General features: G+C 39.7%; 1 protein-coding gene across 2 annotated transcripts in view; it reads left to right on the forward strand.

The window, feature by feature from the left end:
* LOC138128796 (uncharacterized) overlaps positions 1-11,034 on the forward strand; it is a 42,520-nt gene extending 31,486 nt beyond the window's left edge. Inside the window, exons 2-6 of one of the 2 annotated variants that reach the window (XM_069045004.1) lie at positions 2,715-3,516; positions 5,134-5,365; positions 5,415-5,806; positions 7,405-8,528; positions 10,414-11,034. In XM_069045004.1, the coding sequence (XP_068901105.1) occupies positions 2,747-3,516; positions 5,134-5,365; positions 5,415-5,806; positions 7,405-8,528; positions 10,414-10,868 (2,973 nt within the window). In that variant the 5' untranslated portion in view covers positions 2,715-2,746 and the 3' untranslated portion in view covers positions 10,869-11,034. The remainder of the gene's footprint in view (positions 1-2,714; positions 3,517-5,133; positions 5,366-5,414; positions 5,807-7,404; positions 8,529-10,413) is intronic. The other variant, XM_069045005.1, reaches the window with a different exon arrangement.
* The last annotated feature ends 3,569 nt before the right edge of the window (positions 11,035-14,603 follow it).

A 14,603-nucleotide genomic window follows, 5' to 3' on the forward strand; every position in this document is an offset into this window, starting at 1 on the left:
CCCCAGGGTCGGCTCACGGTTAAAGGGTGCCCATGAATAATACATACTGGAACATTTTTGCACCTTCGTTTTATCGTTGATTGGTTTACAATTACGTTTCCAGCTGTTGCGACCCCACCACAACCCGAGGCCAATAATTATTGTCTAGATGTCTTCAGTTTCATCACATCATCAAAGAAAAAAATTGATTGAACGAGCTGATTTAAGTAACTCCGCATCACGGTTTCCGAGTACGCAGATAATAACTCTTTTGCTTTCTACGGCATTCAAACAACTACTTCTCTAATTGGTGTAATTTGATTAGTGTTAAATACAAGCTCTTTTTAACACCACTAATCACAGGATTAGAACAAGATAATTGTGAAATGTGATCAGCAAAAAAAAACGTTAATTGATCCAGAAGACAATTAATCCATTTTTAAAGTAGTAAGATTTAAATTTCCCGCACAAAACTCAAATTTGGCGAGGCAGTGTAAATCAGGCTTTTCATGACGTCGCTACGAACTAACACGTGACTACTCCACTGGTTCGCCGCGCCAACTATAGTAAACTGCGTTCCGTTTTTCAATTGGTGTGATTTTTCTTTGCCAGATAGTTAGACATTAGTACCGAAGAATGAACAAAATTTATTTTTTTAAATATTTTATTTTCTTCAGAATAGCAAATCATTAATACAACGTTAATATTTTTCAGGGTTTAATTAATTATTAAATCTATCTAAATTAAGCCTTTTGAGCCATGAATGATTCTGCGTTAAAACTTATTAACTTGTCACGTTTCGAACGTAAATTATCAGGAAATTGAACATAAGACAGTTTGAGGCGCCCATATTTAATTGATAAACGAGTCTAGATCGTGTTGTCAAGCTTCGGACAGCTTTGACGCTGATGAGCATTTTGTGTAAGGTAGTAATTAACATCGCTTGGAGATAGGTTAGTGATGACATGAAAAGTAATTTGTTAAATGAACTGGACAGAGGATGCACTTAGTGCCAGCACACAGTTGTTTCAAAGACGTGTAACATCTACCTAACTAATGATTTACTGTCGAGATTTTGAATAAAGATGTCACAGTCATCGTAAAGCAAACAAATCGTAAATTAGTCAAGGGGACAACCAGATCTGAGTCTCATAAAATTATCATGGGATTTATTGACATTTATAATGGCATTAATTATGATGAGATAAAATAATGATTAACGAGTCCCTGGAGGCTTCTCATTATTAAATATTTAAAATTCTGCATAATTAATCAACTAGTATAATATAGACATTTAAGATTTTTTTAAAGTAAAGTCACCAATTTTTAATTAATTCAGATTCACATGCTAAACAGAATAGATTCACATACGAATTAAACTGTATTAGTTCTCTTTGTAAAAATGACAAGGCAATAAAAATGTAATTTATGTGAGAATCCACGCTACTACTTTCGAATATTTACCAACATAGTGAGTATTTCCTGGCGTGTAGTAAAATCAGTACTAATTAGTAGTGAACTACAATACGTCTAAAAATTACAAAATCACCCAAACATTTAAGTAACCCTTAAAGAACCAACAAGGGTCCGTTCAGACCCCGCGATGCCATTGGGTCCGAACGGACCCCTCAGTAGTACAGCCTAAAACCGTTAATTTGAATTCTTTCAAAAATGCGATTTATTTCCGAAAATGTTGAAAGTTTCTGTGTGGGATTTTTCATATATTGTAGATATATTTTTAAGACCAGTGAGTGAGGCAGAATTTGCCCAGAATTTTGACCAGATTTTCACATTTTTGTCGTAACCCTTAAAGAACCAGCAAGGGTCCGTTCAGACCCCACGATGTCATTGGGTCCGAACGGACCCCATTAGTACAACCTAAAACCGTTAATTTGAATTCTTTCAAAAATAACACTGCGAATTATTTCCGAAAATGTTTGAAGTTTCTGTGTGGGATTTTTCGTATATTGCACATTTTTAAGACCAGCGAGTGAGACAGAACTTGCCCAGAATTTGGCCAAATTTTCATATTTTTGTCCTCTTAGCAAACAATTTTTTCTTCAGTTGAAAACTGCGATATGGTATTTTCTTACTATAGTCGGTGCGGCTACTCAGTGGAGTAATACACGTGATCACGTGGCCTTTGGGGAATGGTTTCCTATTGGTTAAAGGGCGCGCGTTAAAAAGTATGGTGCAGCTCAAAGCATGCAGCCGAATTTCCATCCATTCTAAAAGTAGTAGGATTTGAATTTCCCGCACAAAACTCAAATTAGGGGAGGCAGTGTAAATCAAGCTTTTCATGACGCCGCTTAGAAACTATCACGTGAACACCTCGTGACTACTCCACTAGTTCGTCGCGCCAACTATAGGATCTCATTAATATCATTTACTTTAATTTATTACTCTAATGGAAATAAATTCTATGACTCATTCGAGAATCAGCGACCTCCATTAATTAGAGTGAAAAACGTAGAAATTATGAATTACTTATACGATTGATAATTACCTAGTTATCAAGGAAGCAAAGATTTATTATTTTGTTCGAACCTTCTTTCTTTACGAAACATCTGAAACTGCATTTAATTTGCATTATAAAATTCTGCAAGATTTTGATGAACATAAAGCTGCTCATTATGAAAATAGAATGCTTGAATTAAAAAGAAGACAAACAAATCACAAAACAACAAATTTTTCTGTTGTTCAAGTTCCAAATTTGAGAGTTGTTTCTTTTCCAGATCGTCTGTCCAGTTGACAAGAATCACCCAAGATGATCATAATGGACAGCGTCGTCATCCCCCGCCCTCCAGCCCTGCCCCCCGTGCCCCTAGTGCCCCCGACGGGAGCCCAGCTGGTGCGCAAACCGAAAAACCCCAGCATCTGCAGCCGGGGCAGCAACAACTCCCAAGGTTTCCGCCTGATGGACGACCAATGCGACACCGGAAGCGTCTACTCCATCTACAAGCAAAAGATCGACTCCATGTTCGAATCCGACTCGAGCTCCAACACGAAGAACTGCGTCCAGGCCCGCATCGAGAAGATGTTCACGGATGTGGCCCAAGACAACGGCATCGCCATCGCCGACGGTAGCGTCCACAGCTTCTCCGTCGACTACCTAGGATCCGTCGGCTTGAACGAAAAAGTGACGAGTTTGGCGGGTCTGCAGAGTCCTCTCAAAGAGCTCTACTTCGCCTACAAGAAAACAACGAAAGCGAAGAAGACTTTGACAGGAAGGCTGGAGATCTCCGGGCAAGGACTCAAAGTGCAGTACCAAGGAGAGAAAGGGGATCTCGAGCAGTTGAACTCTTTCCCGACGATTGCTGTGTGGTCGGCTGTGAAGTTTGTCCTGCAAGGAAATCACAAAGGTACGACGTACGCGTTCCTGCCGCTCATCACCGATCCTGACAACATCGACAAGAAGGCATTGTTCAGACAGTTGAACGACAACGAAAAGAAGTACATCACGATGGAGGCCCACTCGCCGTTGTTTGCAGTTGTGATGAGGAAGATCGGAGTCCAGAAACAGTTAGAATGTCACGGGTAAGCTTCTTTCAGTTATTGTTTGCACACTTTTCGGCCAAGAGCAAATATTTGGATTCTTACGAGGAAGCGCCGTAAGACACATGTAGTGATGTTATAGCTTGGGTAAACACTGACACAAAACATACGAAAAAACATCTTTAATTTTCTTCAAGTATCATTGAGATTAGTGGTGCATAACCTTGAAACTGTCAAGTAAATTGTGTGACATTAAACATGTTTTAGGAGCACACAGCAAGTCAGGTTGGTATTGTAACGAGCGTTCAGAAACAAATGGTCGTCTGGTCATTTGGCACGCTTTGACATTTCTTCCAGAGACATAACCTAACTTTAATCACCACAATTCAATTCCTATAACAAAATAATAAATGAAACACAGTTGACTGTAATTGATATTATCAGAAATTAGACAATTTAAATCATTTTAATAATTACTGCCATTTTCCTGTTGTATTCATTAAAAAAAATGTTTTAATAATTTTTTAATCTAAGCTCAAGAACATAATGTACATAATTTACTGATAAATCAAAGGTGTTAACTGGTGTTATTATAATTATAATACAATAAAGTATATTGTTTTTAGTTTCAAGGTATCTACATTTACATTAATTATGATAATTCATTAAGTTGATGCATTTTGTAACATTGTATATGGTTTGACGTTATATCAAGAATATAAAAAAATGTTTAATGTAAAAATTGTAATTATTATTATTGAATGAAAATAAACAAAAAATTTAAACACAGATTTAAAAAAAAAATAATTTTTATCAGAACATTTGTAAGTACGAAAATCAGCTGTAAACCATTTGTTTTTCCAACAGTCGTTATAAAAAAACATTTAAAAGCTTCGATGTCAATTGCGTTCCTCTTAACTCTCCTATTGATGAATTCAATCGATTTTTAAAATAAAAATCTTGTTATTTCAAGCTTTCAGTCACTCTGAGAACGATTTTCATTCACCCCTAATGCACACCTTTTGTACATGACAGTCTGTTTTCTGTCATTAATTGAATTGTTGTCACTTAAGTGGGCCTCCTGTAAAGAAAACCCTCGACTAATTAATCGAAAACAACGTTCTCTTCTTGGTTACACAAAAGAGGTAATCTGTCCAAATAAGCGGTCTTTTCAACCTGTTCAGAAAAAAAATTCCTTCATTCAGCTACTCTGCAATTAAAAACGAGTCTCGCTCCTTGCGATTTAGGTCTTGTAACGACGGTTTCAACAACATGAGCACTACGTCAACATCATCTGAAAACTTCTTGAGAAGCTTATCATAAACTATTAGAAGTAATAACAAAGTTTGATAGTTGCAGAGTTTGTGTTTCTTAAATTTCGTTATTCAAATTGAGTTTATGTTATGTTAAAATTTACCTTGTCGACCTAACAGTAGAGTGGTTCTGTCACACTTGTCCTTATCACAGTAATAATTTATGTCAAATTTAATTATCAAATTTCTCAATTCTCATAAATCGGTTATTAATTGAAACGCAATTTCACTAATTGGCATTTGCAGCAGGATAAAGCAACTTCTTTTAATCGAAACGAAACAAGCACTGCAACACTTGTTGCTCAATCTATTCTAATTCGTACCCTTCACTTCAATCACTTTCCAGATTCGTCTGTCAAACATCCGAAGACGCGATTGTGATAGCAGCAACTTTGTACAAATCTCTAATGGCCCACATGAAGGCCAAAGAAAAGAAACCCAAAAGCAGAAACGGCATCACTTGCATGTCAATAGCTTCGAGTACCTTCAACGAGAAGTCAGTGGCCACCCCCGTGAGACCTCCCAGGAAGAAGAGAAGCACTACGTCTTCGATAGCAAGCGAGAACGAGGCTTTAGACGTGAGTACTTTTGGTACTGTTTGGAGTGAAGGTAATGTGTGAGTTGTAGATTTCCGACACCCAACCGCTCCTCCACGGGTCGAAGAAGAGCACGAAGACGCGACGAGCTCCGCAAGCCCCCGACGACTTCGACGCCATCCTCCCCTACGAGGAACCAGTGAAGGTCGAACCGGGAGAGGTCAAGCCGAAGACCTTCTCGGACAAGATCAACACCTTCATGAGCCGCGAGCAGAAACAGATCACGGCTGAGATCAAGCAAGTGATGAGCGAGAGCACCAACAGGGGATTGAAACACGTGCAGAACGTGAGGAAACTGGACGACGAGAACAGTCTGAGGAAGAAGGACAATTCGGGGGATATCCTGACCAAGGTGACGATACCGAGGTCGGGCAGTTTCCTGAACGCGGGAGGCTTGACTCGATACAAATCCAAGGTTTCCAGGTACGAGATCTCATTAAAAATACAAATTACGTCGGCTCCCTTTCCCGATGACGCAATTTAAGAAATCGCGTTTCTTTGATGTTTTGTAATTACGAGCTTTGATATTGGATCGAAACGAGGGAGACGCAGCGGCGTGCGAGTTCTTTTCCAAATATTGCAGAGGGCACTGGAAGTTCTTACGTAAAGGTCGCATCTAAAGTTCACTCACTAATAACTACACCAACGCTAATTTTGATAACAGAGCAATTTTGCCCTAAGGGCTTTCCGATTCCTGATTATATTTTTCTTTAAACATAAAACAGTAATTCCAAAAAAATACAAAATAAACAGTTTTATTCCTATCTCCCACCCCTCTCCTTCTCTGTTCTTTCCCTCCCCTTCGCTTCCTCAAAGCTATTTCCGACTCTACTCCTTTCCATGCATCCTTCTTTTCTTCTCCCTTTTCTTGTCGCTTTTCTTTAATCGCCAATTTCACCCTTGTTATCACTTCCCCGGTAGCTCTTCCCTTTTTCTTTTCTCTTTTTGCCCCCTGACCTTCCCATTTATACTCTTTCGGTGGCGAATTTCCCCTTTGTGCTGCTTTTCCTGTTTCCGTTTTCTTTGTCCATCTACCTTTTTATTCACCTTCTCTTTGTATATTTTCTCGCTGATTCGTCTTCTCTTCTTCTCTCCTTCTTCTAAATAATTTTCTTCAGTTTCTCTTCTCTCTCATCCCATTTAACTATTCCCCTTTTATCTATATTTTTCATCCTTTTTCCTCTATCTCTCTCTCTTCTCTAGCCACCTCTCTTAACTTCTTTTGTGTTTTCCTTTCTTCGTTTGTCAAATCATCTTCTATATAGATCCTGTCACCTTTTCTTTCCTTCAGCGTACTCTTATTTAGCATAATGTTCTTCTTCTGCTCCCAACTTTCTATTTTTGCCAGCAATGTTTCCTTTACGTTCACTTTCACCCCCATCTCCCTTTGTAACCATTCTTCCACCCCCTCTCTATATTTCCTTTTATTCCCCCTATTCCGGTTATTATAACATTATTCTTCCTCTCCTTCTTTTCTCTTTGTTCCATCTTTTCCTCTATTATTTTTATCCTTTTTGGCTGATTTCCTCCCATTTTTTAATTCTCCATTAGTTTATTTTCTTAATTAGTTAGATCAGATAAGATTTGAAGGAACCCCAATTTTCCTTCTTTGTAGAAACAAATTTCTTGGTGGAATTTATACCGAACTCGTCCACAACTCCAGAACAAGCATGTTTCAAATAATTTATTAGGGATAATGTGAATAATGAAAGACCTGTGCTGAAAATGGATCATGTACACCATTATGCGTTCCCAAACTTAAATCTATAAACCCGATACTGTACAAAATCTATTGACGACTATGAAATGATGAGAAAAGTTTTAACAAGTTGTTACATGTTCAAAGGAGTAAGTATAGGGGGAAACTTTACGGTCAATAACATCAAAAGCTTTCAATAGATCTGTCTGTTAAATATAAAGTGATGTAGGTTATTTAAAGTTGCTGAGAGATAAAATACATAAAGATTAAAATTTAAGGAGACTTTTTAATACCGTCAGAATGATTAATGTTTTTGCTTCAGAAGTAATGGTCAAGCAACCGGAGGGTCCCCTCTCGGCTTTAACGAACTCTTCAACGAGTTCCGACTGCAGGAAGGGCTCCACTCGATGGACGAGATCCTCGGCGTCATCATCGATCCGGAAGGAATGTCTTTCAACGACTTGAAACCCATCTACAAAGAGTTCCTCTTGAAGCTGTCAGTCACTTTAACAAAAGACGAACTGTACCAACGCTCCAAATCGATAATGCGAAGGCAAAAGAAAAAATTGTTGAGGCGAAACAGCAGCTGCCAAATGAAAAACTCTCACCACATCTTGGTCGGCAACAAATTCAAACGCCTCAAACACATATTCCAAAAAAACTTGAAACTGAAACTGGGCAAATCGAAAAACCCTGTGTTGGAAACTCTCCCCAAAGAAGACCCCAAGCTGCCGGAAAGCAGCATCTCGACGTCTTCCTACGACACGAGACAGTTCTCGCCGAAAGAAGAGCAACAAACCAAGAAACCCACCTACCGGAAGAAAGAAGTGAGCAAACGCGACAGAACGAGCACCTCCGAAGAGAGCGACTTCTTCAGCATCCGCCGCAAGACGAAAGCGTCGAACATGGTGAACAACAGCCACCACCAAAACCGCAACTCTTCCAGCGGGTACGTGTCTTGTTCGGAATGCTCGTACGACAGCGACACGTGCACGTGCGTCTCCGCCGACAAGTGCTACTGTTCTTTGGGCAACAAGCACGTGAAGAAGCCCCACTGCGACTGCCACTTGGACAATTCGGTCGTTTTCTGCGGCTGCGACACCGACAGCTGCACCGAGAGCAACAAGTGCTACTGCCAGAACCCCGCCAGGAGCGCGGCGCTGCAAGAGCTGAAACGGAGAGGTCTCGTCCCGGAACAGAACAGGCACAAGAAGCTCTGCAGGAAGCTGTCGAATTCCAAAAGCACCAAGAGTCTGGAGTACATGCGGGGCCCCGTCGAGGCGTACTACGAGAAGCTCGGTGCCGGCAGCCGGCGGAAGAAGAGTCCGAGAGGCGACTACGAAGTCTTCAACGTGCAGAACCTGAGGATGGGGGCGGCGTACGCGACGGTCTTGAGCGACGGCATCCACAAACAAGCCTCGTTGCGTTCTTACGGCTCGTCGAAGAGTAAGTATGGCTGGGGGAAAATGGGACAGGGTCGGAATCGAATTAATTACGTTGTCAAAGTTCGTGTTGTGTGTGATAATGCGATTCAGCGCGTATGGCGTCGGCCTTCTCTTCAATTTACAGCGTGGACGTGTCAAGGGAGGCTTTCACGTTTCACAACTAGAACCAAAACAATCACGTCTGGGGCGATTAACAAAGGCGACTGGCACGAGATAAATCACCGACTAACCTAAATACGAACCTGATCGATACATTTCGAGGGAGACAGCTTAATTCGGACGATTTTGACGAGAGTGACGCTAAAACGTTTTCTCTGTTGGACGGCGTCACACTGGCGATCATTTTCCAGGCTTTCCAGACGGTCTGCGATATCCAGACAGAATGCAACTGACCCGGACACGGCCGTAACAAAAATTGTGTACTGTGCCTTTTCAAATGAGTCTGAAGCCAGATTTTTGAAGTGAAAACTTCTTTCGCGACACGCTAAAATCGTCACGCGACACGCTAAAATCGTCGTCAATCTCGGACCTTGAAGTGAAAACGTCTTTAGGCGCACCACACGGGCAGTGAATTAGTTTCACGCGACACGCTAAAATCGTTCGCATCGAATGAAACTGACCCGGACAAGGCCGTACCAAAAATTGTGCACTGTGCCTTTTCAAATGAGTTTGAGGCCACTAAAATTTTGACGTGAAAACTTCTTTAGGCGCACCACACGGGCAGTGAATTAGTTCACGACACGCTAAAAGCGTCACGCGACACGCTAGAATCGTCGTCAAGCTCGGACCTTGAAGTGAAAACGTCTTTAGGCGCACCACACGGGCAGTGAATTGGTTTCACGCGACAAGCTAAAATCGTTCGCATCACGCTAAAATCGTCACACAATTGATATAATACAATTATCAATTTTATTTGTGGTGCACTCCGTTGTGGACAAAATAGACTTTCTTTTAAACCTACATAATACAAATAATGATTGTCGAAAGCTGCTCCAAGAGAATACGTAATTACATAAATCAGCTTTCCTTTCAAATATTCGACAAATAATACATCCCGATGTTTCTACCTTAAGAAGCTTATGCCCAAACACAAAAGTAATCTTCTTGGTTCAGAGTGTATAACAAAACTGAAATCCTTGCAACCAGCTCTACAATTTTTTTTATATTTTTTTAAGCGTGCGTTCACAAATCGAATTTTGTCGAGATGAAAGTGTCTCTCGTGTCGCCACAGAAGTCCGACAGAACGTTTACGACGGCTTTTACTTCACCAACGGCTCCAGCCAGGTTTAATAAGCGACATGTGACCTTATAAAACAAAACAATAACGAATTATAAAAATTCCGCCAATCAATTCCAGTGAAATACGTTAATAATCGCTTTATTGGCCGATTACTTCTTCATTGGAAAGCAATTTTCCAGGAAATTTACTGTTTCCAATATCGCACGCCACGTGGGATGCGGCTCCAATTTAATTCCCTCCGCGTTAACACGACCATCCAAAAAAACTGATAATTTTCTCATTAATGCACAATTATTTTAATTACTTTTCGAAAGTCACAAATACCAAAAAAAAACAATTATTATTATTAATAATTCGATCAGAGAGGTTAAGCAACGCTGGGCCCGGTCAACATTTGGATGGGTGGCTGGCTGCTTTGCTGCGCTTCTTGAATTCAATGAATCATATATCATTATTTGATTCCTACACATATCCGTAGCGATAAACAAATCCGGCCATTTGATTCCTACACATATCCGTAGCGATAAACAAATCCGGCCTGGATGCCGTGCCCCCCGTCACAATAACAACAATGCTTGTTCATGTTAGTCACTTTTACAAGCTTGACGGAAACAAGTGGTACCTATTTGTTTTTTTTTTTTTTTAGACGGGAGGACGCTGCAGTCGACGGCCATTTCCGGAGCTTGCACGGAGGCCCTTTCGGTGAAGAAGACTGCGGAGATCGCGGCCCTCTTCGCCGACATCAAGCTGAGCCAGACGACGGACATCGCGCATCTGACGCCGCGAAACTGCGACATGGAGTCCATCATATCGTCCCGAAACGCGTACAACAGACTAAAATCGCAAAACGCGGTTACTCGCGCCGACATCAAGGCCATCGGTCCCTACGGCCAGAAGATGATCCAGAACGGCTTGTACCTGCGGAACAACCCCAAGAGCAACATGTACAGCGCCAGGAACGGGCTCTACACCATCCAGAGCCAGTCGGACGAGTCGCGGAGATCGAGTCTGAGCGACGAGAAGAGGGAGTACTTCGAGGTGGAGGGCCAGAAGAAGAACGTGAGCAGTAACCTGGAGAATTCCTTGGGTTATCTGCCGTGAAAGACTTTTGTATCATAGCAAGCGAATAATTGCCATTTTATGCAGTTTTGGGAGCATCGGGTGGTTGCAGAGCGGGGTTTCAACATTTTAAGTGCAATATGGATACGTGCAATATTGTTATTTATGTGCAATAATTTATCTTTTAAGCAATAAAGATTTTATTTCATCCGTTTCTGTGTGTCGTCTGTAATTGATCGATTGGCTTATCCGATCGTACTTACAGATTTTCCGCTTTCCCAGTTATTGGTTAGTCTTCAGAAAAAAAGCTCCGGAGCTTATTTATAGGATGAAATTGGAGCCGGCCGACCGTTCGATTCACAGTTTCTCGGAAGTGTTGTTTTAAGGATCCGTTCACATTTATTGTTTGCATGAGTTAAACTTCAGCTTAAATCATTTTTATTCATACATTTTCAGATCACAGGACTGGGCAAAAAACTTTTGCAAACGCTAGAGGCTTCGAAAGATTCTTAACAAACATTCGAGACAAAGTTATTTACACTTCACTGAAAAACAACAGTTCAGTATAGAAACAAAAATGTATTTGATACTTCACAAGTGACTAGTGACAGAATCACTAAATATTTTACGGCGTACATCATTTAACATAATAGGTAAACAGCAGTGGGCTCAGGAGCAAACTCTGAGACACATCAAAATCCATAGTGTTTTAATTTAGTTAACACTCTGAATTACGATTTTTTATTGTGTCTATAAATGTAGGTGGGATCTTAGTAGGCGTTGAATGTTTGTCGACTCTTTCACCAGAAATCGAAAAATGTTAGTATGACCTACGATATGCAACCCTCGGAACAAATTAAAGAAATAGCTCGAAGTGTCCTTGGTTTTGCTCTAAACATATTCTCACTTTCACTTTCTTATTTTCAAAAATATTTTGTAACATTTGTTCATTGATGTTACGACAACGGTTGGTAATCACTTTTATTAATTCATTCAAATTATCCATTTGTAGTTTTTCAAGTAGGACAGATTATTCTGAAACCAGTTACAATAATAATTTATGCTGCTTTCAGGATCACTTGTACTCTTGTTACTTTGTATGGAAGTAAATGCAAATCCTTTTTAACAATTTGCGATTAGCAGTATTTCATGAATTTAAACTGGGTGGAAAATGCAAATTCCAGAGCCACCTTCGATCTTACACTCTTTTATAGACAATCTGAAGAAAATCACAAGCAAAACAACTAGGACGTCGACACAATAAAATTATAGAGCAGCACAATTCCATAGGACTCTTGATATACGTTCTTTTATAGACACTTTGTAAGCTAAATCGCTTTCCTAATTACTGAAATTTATTTTCATTGTTGTTATTACTTTTCTAAACAATGTAATATTCTAATTGTTAAATAAAACCCAAGTCGTTTACGAGAAACGTAAATGGACATCGTGACCGGCGCCAATTAGGATAAAATATTAGTAGGTAAATAATACAACCAGTAAATAACAACATTCAGTAATCCACAGAGGCGTGTTCAATTTCGGGATGTTTATTTTTGAAAGTGATTGGTTCTCCTTAGTAAATAAATTTTGTTTGAACGAACTACTCCACCTACAATTACATTTTTTGTTACTTGTAAAATTGTTATTATTAAAGAAAGGACACGACATCGAGACCGTATTTATTTATCATTACGAATATTTCTATCAAGTCTATCTTTGAAGTTACAACGAATTTCGAGCGGCCACCCATCCAAATATTGTCTGCACCCAGCGTTGCTTAACTTCTCTGATCGAATGATAGTGCCTCAATATTAAAAATATTCTACAGGGAGAGCACAATAACAGAATGGTTTTAAAAAACAACAAAAAAAGAAAAAAGTATGAAATAAAGAAACCAATCAGACAAACTAAACATTATTGATTTACGAAGGATAATTCTACTGTATAGGTATCTTGTATTTTTGCCTTCTTTCCTTTTATTGATTGGATAAAAATAACTTACTTACAGTATATCCTAAACCTGTGACATTTAAGTGACATTAAACAAAATTTAAAATCGTTTTCCCTTCATTCCACGAATGTTATTTTAAACAATTAACCACCAAAACCAGACTTTACTCTTGCGTCATTCAAATAACTCCAATCATGTTTCACCACTTGTTTCTTCGTCATCTACAAATGAGTAAAATTCCTGAAAGCTTATTTCTGGAGGAATCGAGTTTCACAAAATATTTGTTATCAGATCGTTGCAACCAATTTCGACTGAACAAACGACAGCAAGAATATCAATTTCATTGATTCTCTTTGTGCCTCGTCAGAAAGGCTTGGATACTCCCAGAAGTCCCAGAATCGAATAGTTTTTATTACGTTTCCAACAAAATGCAACAAAACGAAACAAGGCTTGTTGCTTACACACTTGGAAGACTTTTCTAAATCACAAATTAATAATATTCTCTTATCTTAACCAGTTCTTTAATTATTTCAGCTTAAAACGTTTGCACAATGGTGCAATCAGCAACAGCGTCTGAATTTATAGAAGCGCCGTGCGATTAGAATTCCAATTTCATCTCGTTCTCCTTGAGCGACAGTGTGGGGTGTCGCATTATCTTGCACAAACGGCATATTCCAGGTGTAATAAACAAACAATGACGCTCTGGGACAGGTGTGACGCATCTAGGATTGCTCAAAGAAGTAGTAATTAAGTTCCTGCACCCCTCCTCATCATCCACCCACCCCTCCGTAATTAATGCGTAATGTTACACCGAGCAGAACGTTCATTTCCTTGTTCTCAGACCTCACCAAAGCATTGAAGATATAATCCGGACCGATTTGCAAGTAGTTGCAAGTTGCTTGGGGCTTCTCGTTGGAACGAATCGTCCTTTCAAAGTGTGCAACTGTGCCTGACGAATTTCCACCGTAATCAAATTGAAACAAGTAATTAAATCAACAAACACAACATCTCCAAATCTAATTTTATGAAGAAGAATGTACGTACTCCTGTTTACACTACAATAAATCTCCAGTTGTGCGAATACACGGATCATTTAAGCTAGTTTTGCAACTTCCACCAACTTCGCTAAGCTTCCAGACTGCAAACAATAATCACGCGGCTAATCCTTTATTGCTGCTTGCTCGGCAATTTTCTGGGAAATTTAGCCCATTCATCACAGGATCATGTAGGCGTCTTCGATTTAGTAATTCTCCACGGGTACACATTATCACCTTCCAGTCAACAAAAATCCGGGTGAAATCAGTCTTCGAGTGACGACGTAAATATTTACGAATCGATTTTTCACCATACACTTCCTCCGGAGCCACTTTACACGAAAAATAAATTCAGTTTGACCCAATTCCAGGCCACGCTCGTCGAGTGTATTTTTATGTAGCCCCCGAGAATTAACCCCGTTTGATTGAAGGAAGCTATTTTGAAAATTATTACGTCATCACATTAATCCCACATCATTACTTTCTATTCAGGACGGCCGTCCTGCATGTCCTACAAAAAGGACACGTCGTGTGCCGAGGACAACGCTCGAGCTGATCCCACGCTTTTCAAATTTAACCACGTTGTGGTATTTGCAAGAATAATCTTTGTTTATGTTGTGTTTTTCGATTTTGTTCGTATTGTTATTTCTCCGTTTGTGCTCTCTTTTCGCTTATCTTTATTCGGTCTTTGTTTATCGCGAGGTGAATTTTTTAAACCTTTTGATGTGTTTTTCCATTTTAACGCTTCGTTAAGCAATTTTCCTTTCACAAATTCTGAAGCTAATTTTA

Source organism: Tenebrio molitor, chromosome 4 (genome assembly GCF_963966145.1).
Source record: "Tenebrio molitor chromosome 4, icTenMoli1.1, whole genome shotgun sequence".
NCBI lineage: Eukaryota > Metazoa > Arthropoda > Insecta > Coleoptera > Tenebrionidae > Tenebrio > Tenebrio molitor.